The 13783-nt window shown below is 44.4% G+C and overlaps 1 protein-coding gene across 1 annotated transcript in view; it reads left to right on the top strand.

The window, feature by feature from the left end:
* Positions 1–1551: 1551 nt before the first annotated feature.
* BEND4 (BEN domain containing 4) overlaps positions 1552–13783 on the top strand; it is a 38514-nt gene continuing 26282 nt past the window's right edge. The window contains exon 1 of the mRNA XM_019553457.1: positions 1552–2165. Coding sequence (XP_019409002.1) covers positions 1607–2165 — 559 coding nt within the window. The 5' untranslated portion in view covers positions 1552–1606. The remainder of the gene's footprint in view (positions 2166–13783) is intronic.

The following is a 13783-nucleotide window of genomic DNA, read 5'->3' as shown; positions in this document are numbered from 1 at the left end:
CACCCCTGTAACCTGTCTAGGTCCAATATCAGCCTATTCCTCCCTCCTAGTGTGCCCACTTCTCCCCACATCTTAGTGTCGTCTGCAAATTTGAACAGGGTGCTTTTTACCCCCTCATCCAAGTCACTGAGAGAGCCAGGATTTTGTAGCTTGAACCCTTTTACCTTAAGCAAAGTGCTGTACTGGGGTGACCATTGTAAGCAGTGTTGTTTCAAACACTTTTTCAGGGATGGTTTTGCTAATTTCAGTAGCAGCAAGTGGATTTTCCAACTGTTTGTAGCTTCAGGAATCCAAAAGAACCCAGTCTTGAAGGATTTGGGTTTTTTGTTTGCTTGTTGCTTTCATTGGCTGTTTGGTTGTTTTCTCCTGCCATCTATGTATTGTCAGTCACGTGACCATGTTTCAAAATTAAGGGTAGATTTTCAAATCAACTAGTGACTTGGGGTTTCTAATATGGCATACCTAGAAAAAACTTTATTTTCAAAAAGTACATGTGCTCATCACTTTCTGAAACTCAGGCCCCTTTAAGCTACGTCAAACTCAGCTGTAGAAAGCCAAGCACACACAGTCACTAGCCATTTTTATAATCTTGGCCCACCATTCAAGTCAATTTTGTGAGACACCTAGAACATGTGCTCGGGACAAGGTTATGCCTACTCTGCATATGATATCCTCTAAAATAGCCGTAATGTACTACCTTAGTGCAATGCTGGGCATGCATCAATAAACTCCCTCCCTCCAAAAGGAATTGGCATGTGACCAGCACCACCCTAAAGATGCTACATTGCAATCATTTTAGGTGATAGTGTGGGCAGAGCAGGCATGCTGTGTTTCACTGCAGGGAATTCACCAATGAGGTAGGGTGGACCTGCCTCTAGAGGCATTTGGCTTTAGGGGGGGTCTATAAATAAAAAAACCCTTATTGTTAGAGATAACAGCATAGGAAGAAAGTTAGCGTATCTTCCTTAGATTAAAGAGAGCCTCCAGCACCCATTTTTCTCCAGTCAGTGAAATCTGGGCATACTCAGAGCCAAGACTGGAAGGAAGAGAAGACACAGGGTCTAACCACAGTACTGCAAACCTGTCTGTGTGAAGTGCCACTGTCTGTACACCACTGTTCAGGTCAAGGACATGAGCAGTAAGAAAACCCTCAGGGAAGCTATGGTGGAGAAAAGCGCACAGGGTACAAGAATAAAATACAGCATGAAATCTTAGAAACAAGAACATACAGTGTCTACGAATGGTTTACATTTTGATTCAAGAAAAATACTTTTGACCTTATACTTGTGACAAAGAATCAAATGTGTGTTTTCTTCCCCATTTGCTTGTTTTAATTCCCTTTGAAATCCCTGCACAGAGCAGCAACTATCATCACAATGCACTCCTGATTAGCCACAAGGGCATAGGGGCACTCTCAAAATAGAAGCAAAAGAAGGGTTGTTTTAAAGCTTGGAGTTAAAACAGTATTAAAAATGGAAGTCATAATTTGAATATGTCATATATAACATGTAAACTCTTGTGTGTGATAGTCTAGCTGGTACTGCTTGGCACATCTTTTTGCATTAGGTTGCTGTGATTCATCTTTTCTTTTGTTTCAGAGAGTCGTATGATTCTGGATGCCTTTGCCCAACAATGCAGCCGGGTTCTTAGTCTTTTAAATTGCGGTGGAAAACTGATGGACAGCAATCACTCTCAGTCCATGATTTCTTACATAAAGCAGGAAAGCACAAGTTATAGTGAAAGACAAGAGCAGTGTCAGCTTGGGAAACTTGTCCATAGTCAGACACCAGACAATTTAGACATAGAGATGCAGTATATGCAAAAGAAACAACAAACCTCAGCCTTTCTGAGGGTTTTTACTGATTCTCTCCAGAACTATTTGCTTTCTGGGAGCTTTCCATCTCAGAACACCTCATCAGTAAATGATTTTGGCCATTTAGCAGATGTGGATCCACTTTCAACTTCTCCAGTACACACTTTAGGTGGATGGACCTCCCCAGCAACCTCTGAATCCCATGGACATCCATCATCTTCCACACTTCCAGAGGAGGAAGAGGAGGAGGAGGAGGAAGGGTACTGTCCCCGATGTCAAGAGCTAGAACAGGAGGTAATTTCACTGCAACAAGAAAATGAGGAACTCCGGAGAAAACTGGAGAGCATTCCAGGTAAATAAGCCATTTAACATTATATCTTAGTATCAAATTTAATGTGTGTTTATATTTGGTAGAAAGACTGTAGTATTAAAACTAACTTTAAAAGTATATATTAAGAGGTGTCATTGGCATTCACCCAAACAGAGGGACATAATGTAAAGCTTTTACCCAAATCTCCTGTAACTGCCCCGAATAAAATACAGGTACAGATTTATAAAAATCGCAAGACCTTGATAAATGTACATTCAGGATTGTACATTTAGGATGAGATGTATTGTCAAAACTCAGTCTGCTTGATTTTGGGACACTGAAGTCATTATGTGCAGGTTGTCATAATACTTTAAAATATGTTCTTTGATATTTAAATGTCATATTTAATGTGGCATTTATATATAAATTGTCAGTCTATGAGTATTTCCTTTTTGCTTTAAAATCACTTATGGAAAGGATGGAGACGTGTCCTTCCCTTTAACAAGATGGATATGATGTTTATAATGGCTTTATCCTCCTAAAATGTCTCTCCGATCAACAAAAACTTGAACATTTCTCCACCCATCTCCAGGTAAAACCTGAGGAAAAGAGTGGCAGTCAACATGGTTGAGCTGTGTCTGATGAAGCGGGAGATCAAGCAGGTGGAAGATATTGTCCGCCTTGAAAAAACTCCTGAAACTCTATACCCTATTAAACGTGGAGCCATTGGAAATTGAGATTAACTGAAGGGCTGCTTGCAGACATTAACACCCCCCCCCCCCAAAAAAAAAACTCTTTACTTTAAACTTGGATCATTCCTGCACTGAGCCCCGCAAATGCTCAGAAAAGGTAGAGCGTTACTTCCTCTTAGCTCTGCAGCATCTGTAAAGATCCGGCGCTTTAGTGGGGCTTTTTTGGTGCTTTTATCAGATAGCTGCTTGAATTAGCTTTAGCTAAAAGTGCCAAAAAGCCCTGCTGAAGTGCCTGATCTATACTTCAACCTAGCTCTGCAGCATCTACAACACACTGCTTCTTCTGGTAAAGTGTGGGGTTTTTTAGTTTTTTGTTTGTTTAGCATCTGCAAGCAGCCAAGGTGTTTCAGCTCTGGTCTCAAATGAGAACAAAGAAGGTTAGTAAAGTATTCTAACCCTAAGCCTTATGAGGAAAGACTAATGGATCTGGGACTGCTCAGCCTGGAGAAGAGAAGACTGAGGCGGTACTTGGTGGCCATCCATAAGTATGTAAAGGGTGAATATTGGGAGCTGGGAGAAAAACTGTTCACTAGGGCACCCCAGAAGAGGATAAGGAACAATGGCCATAAATGATTAGAGGATGGTTTCAGGTTGGAGGTAAAGAAGAACTTCTTTACAGTAAGGGTGACCAGAATCTGGAATAGACTTCCTAAGGGAGTGGTGCAGTCCCCAACTTTGGAAGTCTTCAGGAGGAGACTGGACAGACACCTTGCTGGGATCATTTGATCTCAGCAGTATTCCTGCCAAGAGCTCAGGGATTGGACTCGATGATCTCTCGAGGTCCCTTCCAGCCCTTAATTTCTATAATGCTACGATTCTAAACCCATTAGATTTTAAATACAGGTGGAAGTACAATACTTTGGATTGTCCCACTGATAAAATAGAAAACAGTATAGACTATACAGTACATACTTCTTTTTGAGACTTCTTTGAACAGAGACCCACACAAAGCTCATGGCAGTAATCAATAAAAGGGGTGAGAAAGGCATGAGTGGGGGCTGCGTCTGAGAAAAAATACTGCCAACCTTCTACTCAAGCACAGATGAAAAAAAGTCTTTTGGCACTAGCTGTTATCTGAATATCTACTTGAAGATCGAAAATGTGAATAAAAAGCAATATGAGGAGCAGATATACATTTCAGCTCATTCCACCTCTCTGTTTACTTCATACCCCACATGGAACAATTGGAGTGATACGTAAAACCCTGTGGTACCCAGAGTTAGATCATAGTCTCATAGAATTTAACACCAAAAGAATATTGGAGTCAGATCTAGCCTGTACATCATAGGCAGCTAACTTTCACTGAGTTATTTCTCTGTCAGACTCAATAACTTTTCTGCGCTACCTCCTCTATGACAAAAGTTTTGCAAAACTTGTTTGCCTAGAGCTTTTCTTTCAGAAAGGCATCTAGTCTTAATCTGAAGTCTTAAGAAGATGGAGAATCCAACACTTAGTAGGTTGTTCCAGTTGTTAATCACTTCCACTGTTAAAAAGTTTTGCCTGATTTCTAATTTGAAGGTCTTGCTGCAGCTTCTAGCCATTGGTTCTTGTGATGTCTTGCTGCGCACAATTAAAAATGCTGTTTAGTACCAGGCATTTCTTCACTGACAAGATAAATAAACAATACATTTCTCTCTATGGATGTTTCCTCTAGCAGCTGAATCATCAGCCTGTGTCTTCCTGTAGCACAATGTGGGGATTGTATAGGAGGAGTGTTCTGCTATGTGCTTGGCTTGAGCAGTAGAATCCAGCCTGAGCAACACGCTGTCTCTTGGGATGAGGGGAGCAAAAGAACCTGAGATATTGGAGGGCTATGCTGTGAGTTCTCTTCAAAAGGAACATGTACAGACATTTGCTCTCCGATTAGAAACTTTCCCAGAAGCAATTTATCCTTGGTTGTTCCTGGGTTATTTTTCTCCCAGAGCTACCAGTTATGCCAGGTGCAAACAAAATGGCAGATCTGGGCAGCAGTGGACTCCATTTCCCAGCAGCCCCCAACAGCAGCTGCACTGTAATAGTGCAAGGCCAGGGTTTCCAGGGAGACCAGACCTAGAGCTCTGGCAGGGTGCACAGCAGGGCTGGGATCTCGTAGTGGTGATAACATGGTCCAGAGCCAGGACAGAACTGCAATCTGCAGCTAGCGGGTTGCGGCTCTGCCCCGGCTCCTTGCAGCAGTGCCAGCATGGTCCAGAGCTGGGGCAGTGCCATGATCCACTGCCTGCACACCCCTTCCTGGGGTGCATTGTCACTGCTGCAAGATTCAAGCCCAGCTCCGGAGCAGGTCCCTGCCCTGCTGCACATTGTGTCAGCCGAGGCAACACTAGGAGGGGGTTTGGGGCTGTAGCCATTCCAAAATTCCCTGTAAAGCCACATCTCCCAGCAGTGTCACTGCTGCCACTACTGCCCACCCTGCACAAATGGCAGTAGCTGAATCCACCCTGCTCCCACCTACAGCACAGCCCTCCCCTCAACATCTCCCACCAGGAAGAAGTTGGTGCTGCTGCTGCTGCTTGCCAGCACTGCAGGGGCTGGCCTCCATGGAAACCCTGGCTCTGCATGATCCAGCACAGATGCTGTTGGGTATCCATGGAAACTGGCCCCAGCCACACAGGGGCTGCTGGGAAATGGGGCTGGACTTTGCCTGTCCCTGGTTACTGCTGTAGGAGAAAATTCTGAACACCTGTACACTTTTGGTTTCTCCTGGAAGAGCAGTGTGACCTTCCCAGGAGAAACTGAATGTCTCTGCATGGCCTTAGTAGGAGCTTATCTTCAGTTGCTTGTTCATTTTGACTCTTAAGTCTTTTTTACTGTTGCTGCTTTCTAGGCTAGAAAGCTGAAACTATGTTGCGTTCTGTATGCATTTTTCATAGACACATAAGTTTGCGTTTGGCAGAAGTATTTTGTTTGATGGAACCCAGGTTAAGCAATTCAGAGTGTTTTGACTGCCCTGTTCTCTTCATTATTTACCATTAATTTTTGCATCATCTATGAATCTTATCAGAGATATTTTTCCCTCCAGATCACTAGAAAAACAGTAAGTACCATTGAGGTAGTACCAGTCTAAGTAGAACGTCATTAAAAATGTTCTTATTCATGCTGATTCCTTATTTGAGATCTGCCTGTTAGCCAATTCTTAATCTATATAACATGCTCTGTTGATAGTGTATATTGCTATGTTTTTAATCAAAATGTCACTTAGTAGTAAGTTGAATACTTTGCATTAGTCTGTATTACATCCATGGAGTTACCTTTATTAACCAAACTTGTAATCTCATCAAAGAATGAAATCAAGTTTGTTTGACAAGCTCTACTTTCCAAAAATCATTTTGACTGGCATTAATTATATTCCTATCCTTTAATTCTTTGTCAGTTGAATCTCTTTGTCAGCTTTTCCATTATTGTGCCCAAGATTGATGTCTGGCTAAGCAGTCTATATTTATCTGGGTCATTCCATTTGCCCTTCGTTTCATTTTTAGAGGAGAGTGGAGTCACCTGAATGTCATTCTCTCTACCCCTACAGATTAAAAAAAAAAAAAAAATCCCTTCAATGGTATATTCAAAGCAACTGAAAAATACAGACTGAATTTTCACAAATGCAGGTCGTGTATTTATCAGTAGATTATCTTCAACTAATACAACTTGATGCTGTCTGCATAATATATATAGGTCCACAGCCAACCTGGCAGCAGGTCAGGAAAATCTGAGGATTTAGGTGTTTGCCACAGTTGCCTTGGTCCTAACTAGGACACGGGTCTCGGATGGAACCGAAACTCCCCAGTTGGTTCCAGAAGCACCAAGGAGTGAATATGCTTAAAAAACAAGCTAAGGGGAGGTCTGCGGTTTTGGCTCATAGCCTGACTTTGGTCACACATTCTAGTCCAGCACTAAAAAGTAGTTACATTTTCCATGACATAAAACACTCTGAGCTGATATGCATTTGCAGATAAAGGGTTCAGAAGGTTACTGAGGGTTCCAGAAAATCTCACCCTAAGATTTTAATAATTCTTTTCACAATTTGACATGAACTATCTCCCCTCCCTTGTGCAAAAACTTTCCTCTCCTTCTGTTTAAAATTCTGCAGGTTGTCTGTATGCCATGGCAAGCAATGAGAGAGATCCAGGTGAAAAGAGGATTTAGGGGCCTCCTTGGTAGAGGAAGGCCGTTCTTAGGTCCTATCAGCCCGTTGGAAAAGTGATTGTTTGACTAAGGGGTTTTTTCCTTCAGTGCTGCACAGAACTGAAGCAGTTCTATTAGCCTCTAAGGCATGGGATCTAACCCATAGTTGCTGCCCATGGATCTTGGAGTTGACCCACAGGCACCATGCAGGGTGCACGGGATGGCCCTGCACACCACACATAGTGGCTGCACTGGCCAGTCCGAGACTGTGCTGTATACAGCAGCCACTCCAGGGATGTGTAGGGCTGTGCCACAAGTACTCTAGCGACCAGAGTAGACACTGCATGCAGCACAGCCTGGAGTGGCCAGAGCAAGACCATGCTGCATGCAGCACCCTTTCCAGCCAGTTTGTGGGTCCAGTTCAGCTCTCAAACCAGCCCGGAACCAGTCATCTGGCCTGTAGGGCTGAATGAGTTTGACACCCCTGCTCTAAGGAAAGGCCAAAAATAGCTCCAAGAGGGAAGGAATACTTTCCCCATGTACTGAAGGTTTGCCATTCCTGATGGCAAAATGTAAACAGAAGATAAAAGCAACAGACTGTTCCTTCTTTTCTGTAACTGACTGTGAACCATTCTCCCCCCTTTTTTCAAACAGTTAGCATTTTTTCCTTTTGGTATGCAAAACCCCATTTAAAATCAATGAGAGTTTGCATTCTAAAAATAGATCCTCAGCACATTTCTAACTGCAACTGTACAAAACCCCATTTGCATTGCTCACAAAAAGAATCCTAGAACAAAGTGTTTTCTGGGGACATAAGAAAGCAGTGAAATTGTTACTTTGTTAGAAGTTTTACTGAGGAAAAAATTATACAATCCTGGGCCATTGAGGTGGAGGAACTAAGACCTTCTGCTACTAATGCCTTTCTTCCTGTCCCCAAGATCCTACAATGCAAGTTTTGCAAGTCCCTCAGTTTAGTGGTATCTTTTTAGTTTATAGTGGACGCATCTACATGAGACACCACTGTGCAATCATTACTGCACATTTACTTAGTACATATATTAGCAAATACTAAATAAATGTACAGTAACCAGAGTTACTGCACAGTAGCGCTGGCAAACATTTTTTAGGTGATGCTACTGCACAGTAGCCTAATAATAAGGCATATTAGCACTGTCCATGCTGCAACATGCTACTGTGCAGTATTTTTCGGCTACTGCACAAGCAGCATCTCATGTAGACGTGCCTAGGGTGCCCCAAAGAATCAGTCCTAGGCAGACCACCAAATAAAAGCAGAAAGAAATATTCTAGAATTAAATGGTTTCTTTTCATAGAAATATACTGCATTTACCCAGATCCAAGAACAACTCTGGATTTAACATGACCCCCTACCCCCTCCAATAATTAGATTGAGCAACAGAAAATTCTCCAACTATTACTGTATGGGGAAGTGGATTAAGGAATTCAGTTAGAAGGAAGGTAATTATGTGGCAGTAGCACAAGGGTGTGTAGGATAGACTTGGCAACTATATGTGGTATACAAATTAATATTTTATTGCTGCTGTTTTTTAAACCCTTGGTAGTTACTTTGAAATACTTTATCAGTTTCGCTTGATACTCTCACTCATTTAGTTAGTCTAATAAAAGATATCACTTCTACCCCAAGAGTTTTGTCTGCCTATGCTTTTAGACCAACATGACTAAAACCAGTATCCTTGATACTCTTGGCATTTTAGCTTGATCCTCTCTGGTCTTGTTCTGCTTTACAGTTTCAAAGAATGAAGTTATTTTAGTAAGTAGAGCCTGAATAGAATCAATGAGTGTTTTGAAAGGAATAGTATACTAGAGTGCCTTTTTGAATTTGTATGCAATAGCTGCCATTTCAGTATTGCTTTGCTTTGCAACTTCAGGATGCTTGTGCAGTTTCCAAAACTATCTATTTTGAGCATACAAACTCTTACTCCTGTTAATATACACAGTACAGTTACTTCAGCTGATCTGGGCCATATTAACTTTATTTTCTTCATGCATCAGTTTTTAGATTTATCCTGGCAAATTCTGTGGAATTTATGATCAGAGAGCCTTGATCGAAAGCCACACAAATTAGAGAAAAACCTGTAAAGCGTTAGATTTATTGGCTGCCTATATATATGAGGTTTAGATAAAGCGTCCTGTGGCCATTTTTAAATGTGCTGGGGCTTAAAACATGCTCTCTGGGAACTGCTTTAATTAAAACGTCCTCAGGGCCCCCCAAAGCACGGGGCCTGGGGTGGTCGCCCCGATTCACTCCCCCCTAGGGATGGCCCTGGGTACCTAACAGACTTGGAAAAAGTTTTGGTGTCTGTACTCCAAAGATCTATTTAAAATGGCCCTACACCAGCAGCCACAAATTCATTAGCTGCTTCTATTTTGAATTGCTGAGTTTCACAGGTATCTTCTGCACATACTGAGAAGCAATTCAGGTAGAATACCTAGGCCTCTAATTTACACCTAAGCACTTTTGTGATTCAGATCTGGGAGATATTTAAGTTCCACCTATGTCTCTGGAGAAGCTCCTGTCAACAGGTGAAAAAAGTTCCATCCTTACATTAACAGCACTGAAATCAGTTCAAACATGATGGTTAATGGTGATGTAACCAATCTCTTCCTAGTAATTAGAGCACTCACCCAAGAAGTGGAAAAACTTGAGTCCAAGGACCTCCAGTTGACTACAGTCAGGTTGCCTCTTGCTTGTTCTCCTTCTGGCCTCATGACTTACAGTCTTGGGTACCCCACAGCCCATCTTCAGGCAGGATAGAAAGTGCACTTTTCTTTTTAGAACTGTCCCTTGCTCTGAACCCATTTCCTCTACTTTGCAGGGAAATTCCTTAACCAGCAGGCTATAGAATAAGCTAAATGAAAACATTGTCCACCTTTTGGCTGCCTTGTGCCCCATCTTCAACAAAAGAGTCATGGGCAGTCTGAGTTTGTAGGTTACTGGTTACAGCACTCCCTGAGTGAAGGGATCCTGGGCTCCAGTCTCTACTGCCAGGGTTATATCTATTTGCTAACCAAAGACTGTCTAATGTAAGAGGCATAAAAAGTCCTGGCAGCAGAGACTGTAATTCAGGCCTTCCCCACCACTCCCCTGGTAGTGTATTGCATTTGACTGTCACTTTAGGTCAGCCAAGCTAACCATTTATGGCCTCTTACCTGCATTAGCTTCTGTTTGTTGCTTGCAGTGAAAGGTGTAGTTTTCTTATTCATTCACCTATCAAATTGAAAATATTATAAATTTTCAGGATACTTAGACATGAAAAGCATGAATTCCAGGAGATAAAGCATTAACTCCTATTCTTCTGCAACCCCTGGCTTCTCATCACCCCAGGGCACTCCACCACTTTTCGTAACAAGCTGCCACATGCAGCTCTTGCCAGCTTCCAGCTTGTTATTGAAATAAATGAGCTAGTAGACAAAAATTATATAATCCATGTTGTACAGAGAACTTGTCCAAATATTAGGGTGAAAAATGACTCCATTTATATGATCAGAGATTAGTACTACCGTATATGTTCTAAATAGGTGTAATATTGTTCATCACAGCTTTTTGACAGTAAGTCTAAATTCAGAAATACCCTCAAATGAACTTAAAATGAAGAATCTCTCATCATCCAGCGAACAAGGGCACCAGAAACTTGTGAAATAAAAATTGAACTCTTAAGAGGGAATAAGGAAGCTTCTTGTTTCTTTCCTCTGAATGAAGGCATTATAGATGTTCTGACTACAATAAATAAAGGTATACAGTACCATATGGTGTGAGGTAGGAAATGGCAATAGCGCTATATATCAATTCAAACTGAAGGGAAGAAGAGAATTAAAAAGATCCATTTAAATAAAATATTTTAGCCACAGTCAGTGTAGTTGTACAGGTCTTTACCAGTAGTCATCAATGATGTGCGTGGTCTGTGTGTACCTATACAGTGTAATTGGGCACATCTACATGAGATGTTACTGTGCATTCATTTAGTACTCATATTAGCAAGTACTAAATAAATGCATAGTAACCAGAGTTACCATGCAGTAGTGCCAGTGAACATCTTCCAGATGATGCTACTGCACAGTAGCCTAATACTACCGCTCAGTAGTGTATTAACATTGTCCATGCTGCGATAGACTACTTCACAGTATTTTTCAGCTACTGAGCAGTAAACCTGTGCGAAGTGACAAGTATTCGCTTCAGATTCGGACAGTTTGGAGGGATAGTGATTCAATTCAGAGATTCGAATTAATGTCCTGATTTGATTCGGCTGAATCAGATCCGAATATTCGGCACCGCTTCAGAGATTTGACCATAGACTAAACAAGCAGCAGTCCTCACCACGCTAGACACAGCTGCCTCCAGCTGGTAAGTCTGTTGTGGAGGTGGGTGAGAACAGACATGGGGGAGGGATGGATTGGGGCTGGGCCTGCGGCTGGGTCAAGCTGTCCAGCCAGGGTGGGGGGAGGGGGGTGCAGGATGCTGGTGCGATAGTGCTGGGAGCGGGGGCTATGCCCTGCTGCTCCTTGCCCAGTTTGCAGGCACAGCTCACTCAGGGCGAAAGGGAGCAAGCAGCAGCAGGGCATAGCCCCCACTTCCAGCAGTGCCGCGCCCGCATTCCATGCCCCCGCCACCCCAGCTGAGCAAGTGGCAGCAGTGTCCCCCCCTACCAGCTGGGCAAGTGGTGGCAGGGCAGAGCCCCTGCTCCCAGTGCTGTTGCAGGTGCAGCAGCGCTGGGAGCAGGTGTCTGCCCTGCTGCCACTTGCCCAGCTGGGCAGAGGGGGCCAGGATGCAGGCACAGCAGTGCTGGGAGTGAGGGCTGTGCCCTGCTGCTGCTTGTCCCCTTCAGCCTGGAGGGAGCCGCACGTGCACCTTGTCCCACTCCCTCCACCCCAGCTGCGCAAGTGGCAGCAGGACATAACCCTCACTTCCAATGCTGCTGCGCTTACATCAGCGCTGGGAGTGGGGGCTCTGCTCTGCTGCTGTTTGCCCAGCCAGCATGGGGGGACAGGCACTGCCATCACTTGTCCAGCTGGTGTGGAGGGGTGTTGGGGGTGGGGGGGGTGCTGTCGCCATTTGCCCAGCCATCATGGGGGGGCAGGCACTGATGCCATTTGCCCAGCTGGGGCAGGGGGGCAGGAACTGCTGCCGCTTGCCCAGCCAGCGCAGAGCAGGTGCCGGATGTGGGCGCTGCCACTGCTTCGCCAGCCAGTGTGGGAGGATGGGCTCTGGCACTGCTTGCCCAACTGGTGTGGGAGGCAAGCGCTGCCACCGCTTGCCCAGCTAGGACGGCGGGGAGGGAGTGGGGGCACAGGCTCAGCACCACTGGGAGCAGGAGCTATGCCCTGCTGCCGCTTGACCCCATCTCCCAGAGTGAGCCACACCCTGCCCCCACACCCCGGCTGGGCAAGCAGTAGCAGGGCATAGTTCCTTCTCCCAGCACTGCTGTGCCCACATCCTGCACCCCCTGCCCCACTCCCTGTGTCCCGTGCCCCTCACCCCAGCTGGGCAGCTTGTCCCAACCCCAGCCCCAATCTCCCCACCCTCCACCCACCACAACAGACTTACCAGCTGGAGGTAACTGTGTCCAGCATGGTGAGGACTGCTGCCTGTTTAGTCTATGGCTGATTCTCCAAATTGGCTAAATCTTTTCCGAATCGATCTGGAGGCTTCCAATTTGAGTTGGAGCTTTTAATTGGTCTCCCAATTTGATTCAGATATGGAGGTTCAGTTGCCAAATTGGGCCGAATCTCCTCCATATCAGATTGGCTACTGAAGCTTCGCACAGTCCTACTGCACAGTCAGTGTCTTGTGTAGACACGCCCATTTTGGAGTAAATTTCTTCCAGTTGTGGCGGAATGCCAGGCTAGCGATTCCGGCACCGCTTGGGGAGCCATGGGCTTTACAGAGCGGGCAAGCGTGCGGCTTGTGGGGCGGGATTGGAGGTAGCTTTATGACCGCCTTCGAGGTTCGCCGAGTTGGCGCAAGTAGACGACTTAGAGTGAGTTGTTAGTTTTTTATAATAAGTTTATAGGATGTCTGTTGGTTCACGGGGTTCCAGAGTAAGCCCATGCATTCTAACCCGATGGGCTAGGTGCGGCTGCCAACTCCTTAAGTCCCAGAACGGGTCAACAGCTCATTGAGATAGGGTGTTAGTGGTAGAAGTTATTACGGAGTAAATATAAGGTAAAGCAAAAATTGATTTTATTCACTCACCTGGCCTCACCCTCTTATGAATAAGAGGGGAGACCAGCTGGAATGAAGTTGCAGTAAATATAAGTATAGAAAGCGTAGATATGCTGTCTAAGCTATGAAGAGAGGCAGTCAAGAGGTGGAGTCTCCGATGTTTCTTCAGTTACAGTATGCCGGATACAAAGGGTCTGTTGGCCCACAGGGTTCACTAGCGAGCCCTTGCTTTCCACCCCTTGTGGGATAGGTACGGCTACTCACTAGTTAGTCCTAGGGCTGGTCAACAGCTCATGAACAGGATGATACATAACAAAACTGTAACACGGTGAATCGTTATCAATTGTCAGATTTTTGAGGCCTTGGTTTTTGCTGGGATACACCCAGGCAGGGAGGCTGAGGACTGGCTACAGGGTGATCAAGCCTGAAGGGTCGTCCAGTCATCGTCTCTGCTACTTCTTGCTTCTATGCCTCTTTATAGATGTTGGTTGGACTGCCTCTGTGACACTAACTATGATATAAGCTAAGCATACAGGGATAGGATAGTTTTCTTTTACATAATAGTTACTAGGTAGATTTTCTACATAAGTTTC

This window comes from Crocodylus porosus, unplaced genomic scaffold (genome assembly GCF_001723895.1).
Source record: "Crocodylus porosus isolate Cpor-Errol unplaced genomic scaffold, CroPor_comp1, whole genome shotgun sequence".
NCBI lineage: Eukaryota > Metazoa > Chordata > Crocodylia > Crocodylidae > Crocodylus > Crocodylus porosus.
The sequence above is the reverse complement of the archived record's forward strand: the minus strand, read 5'-3'. Positions and strand labels throughout refer to the sequence as shown.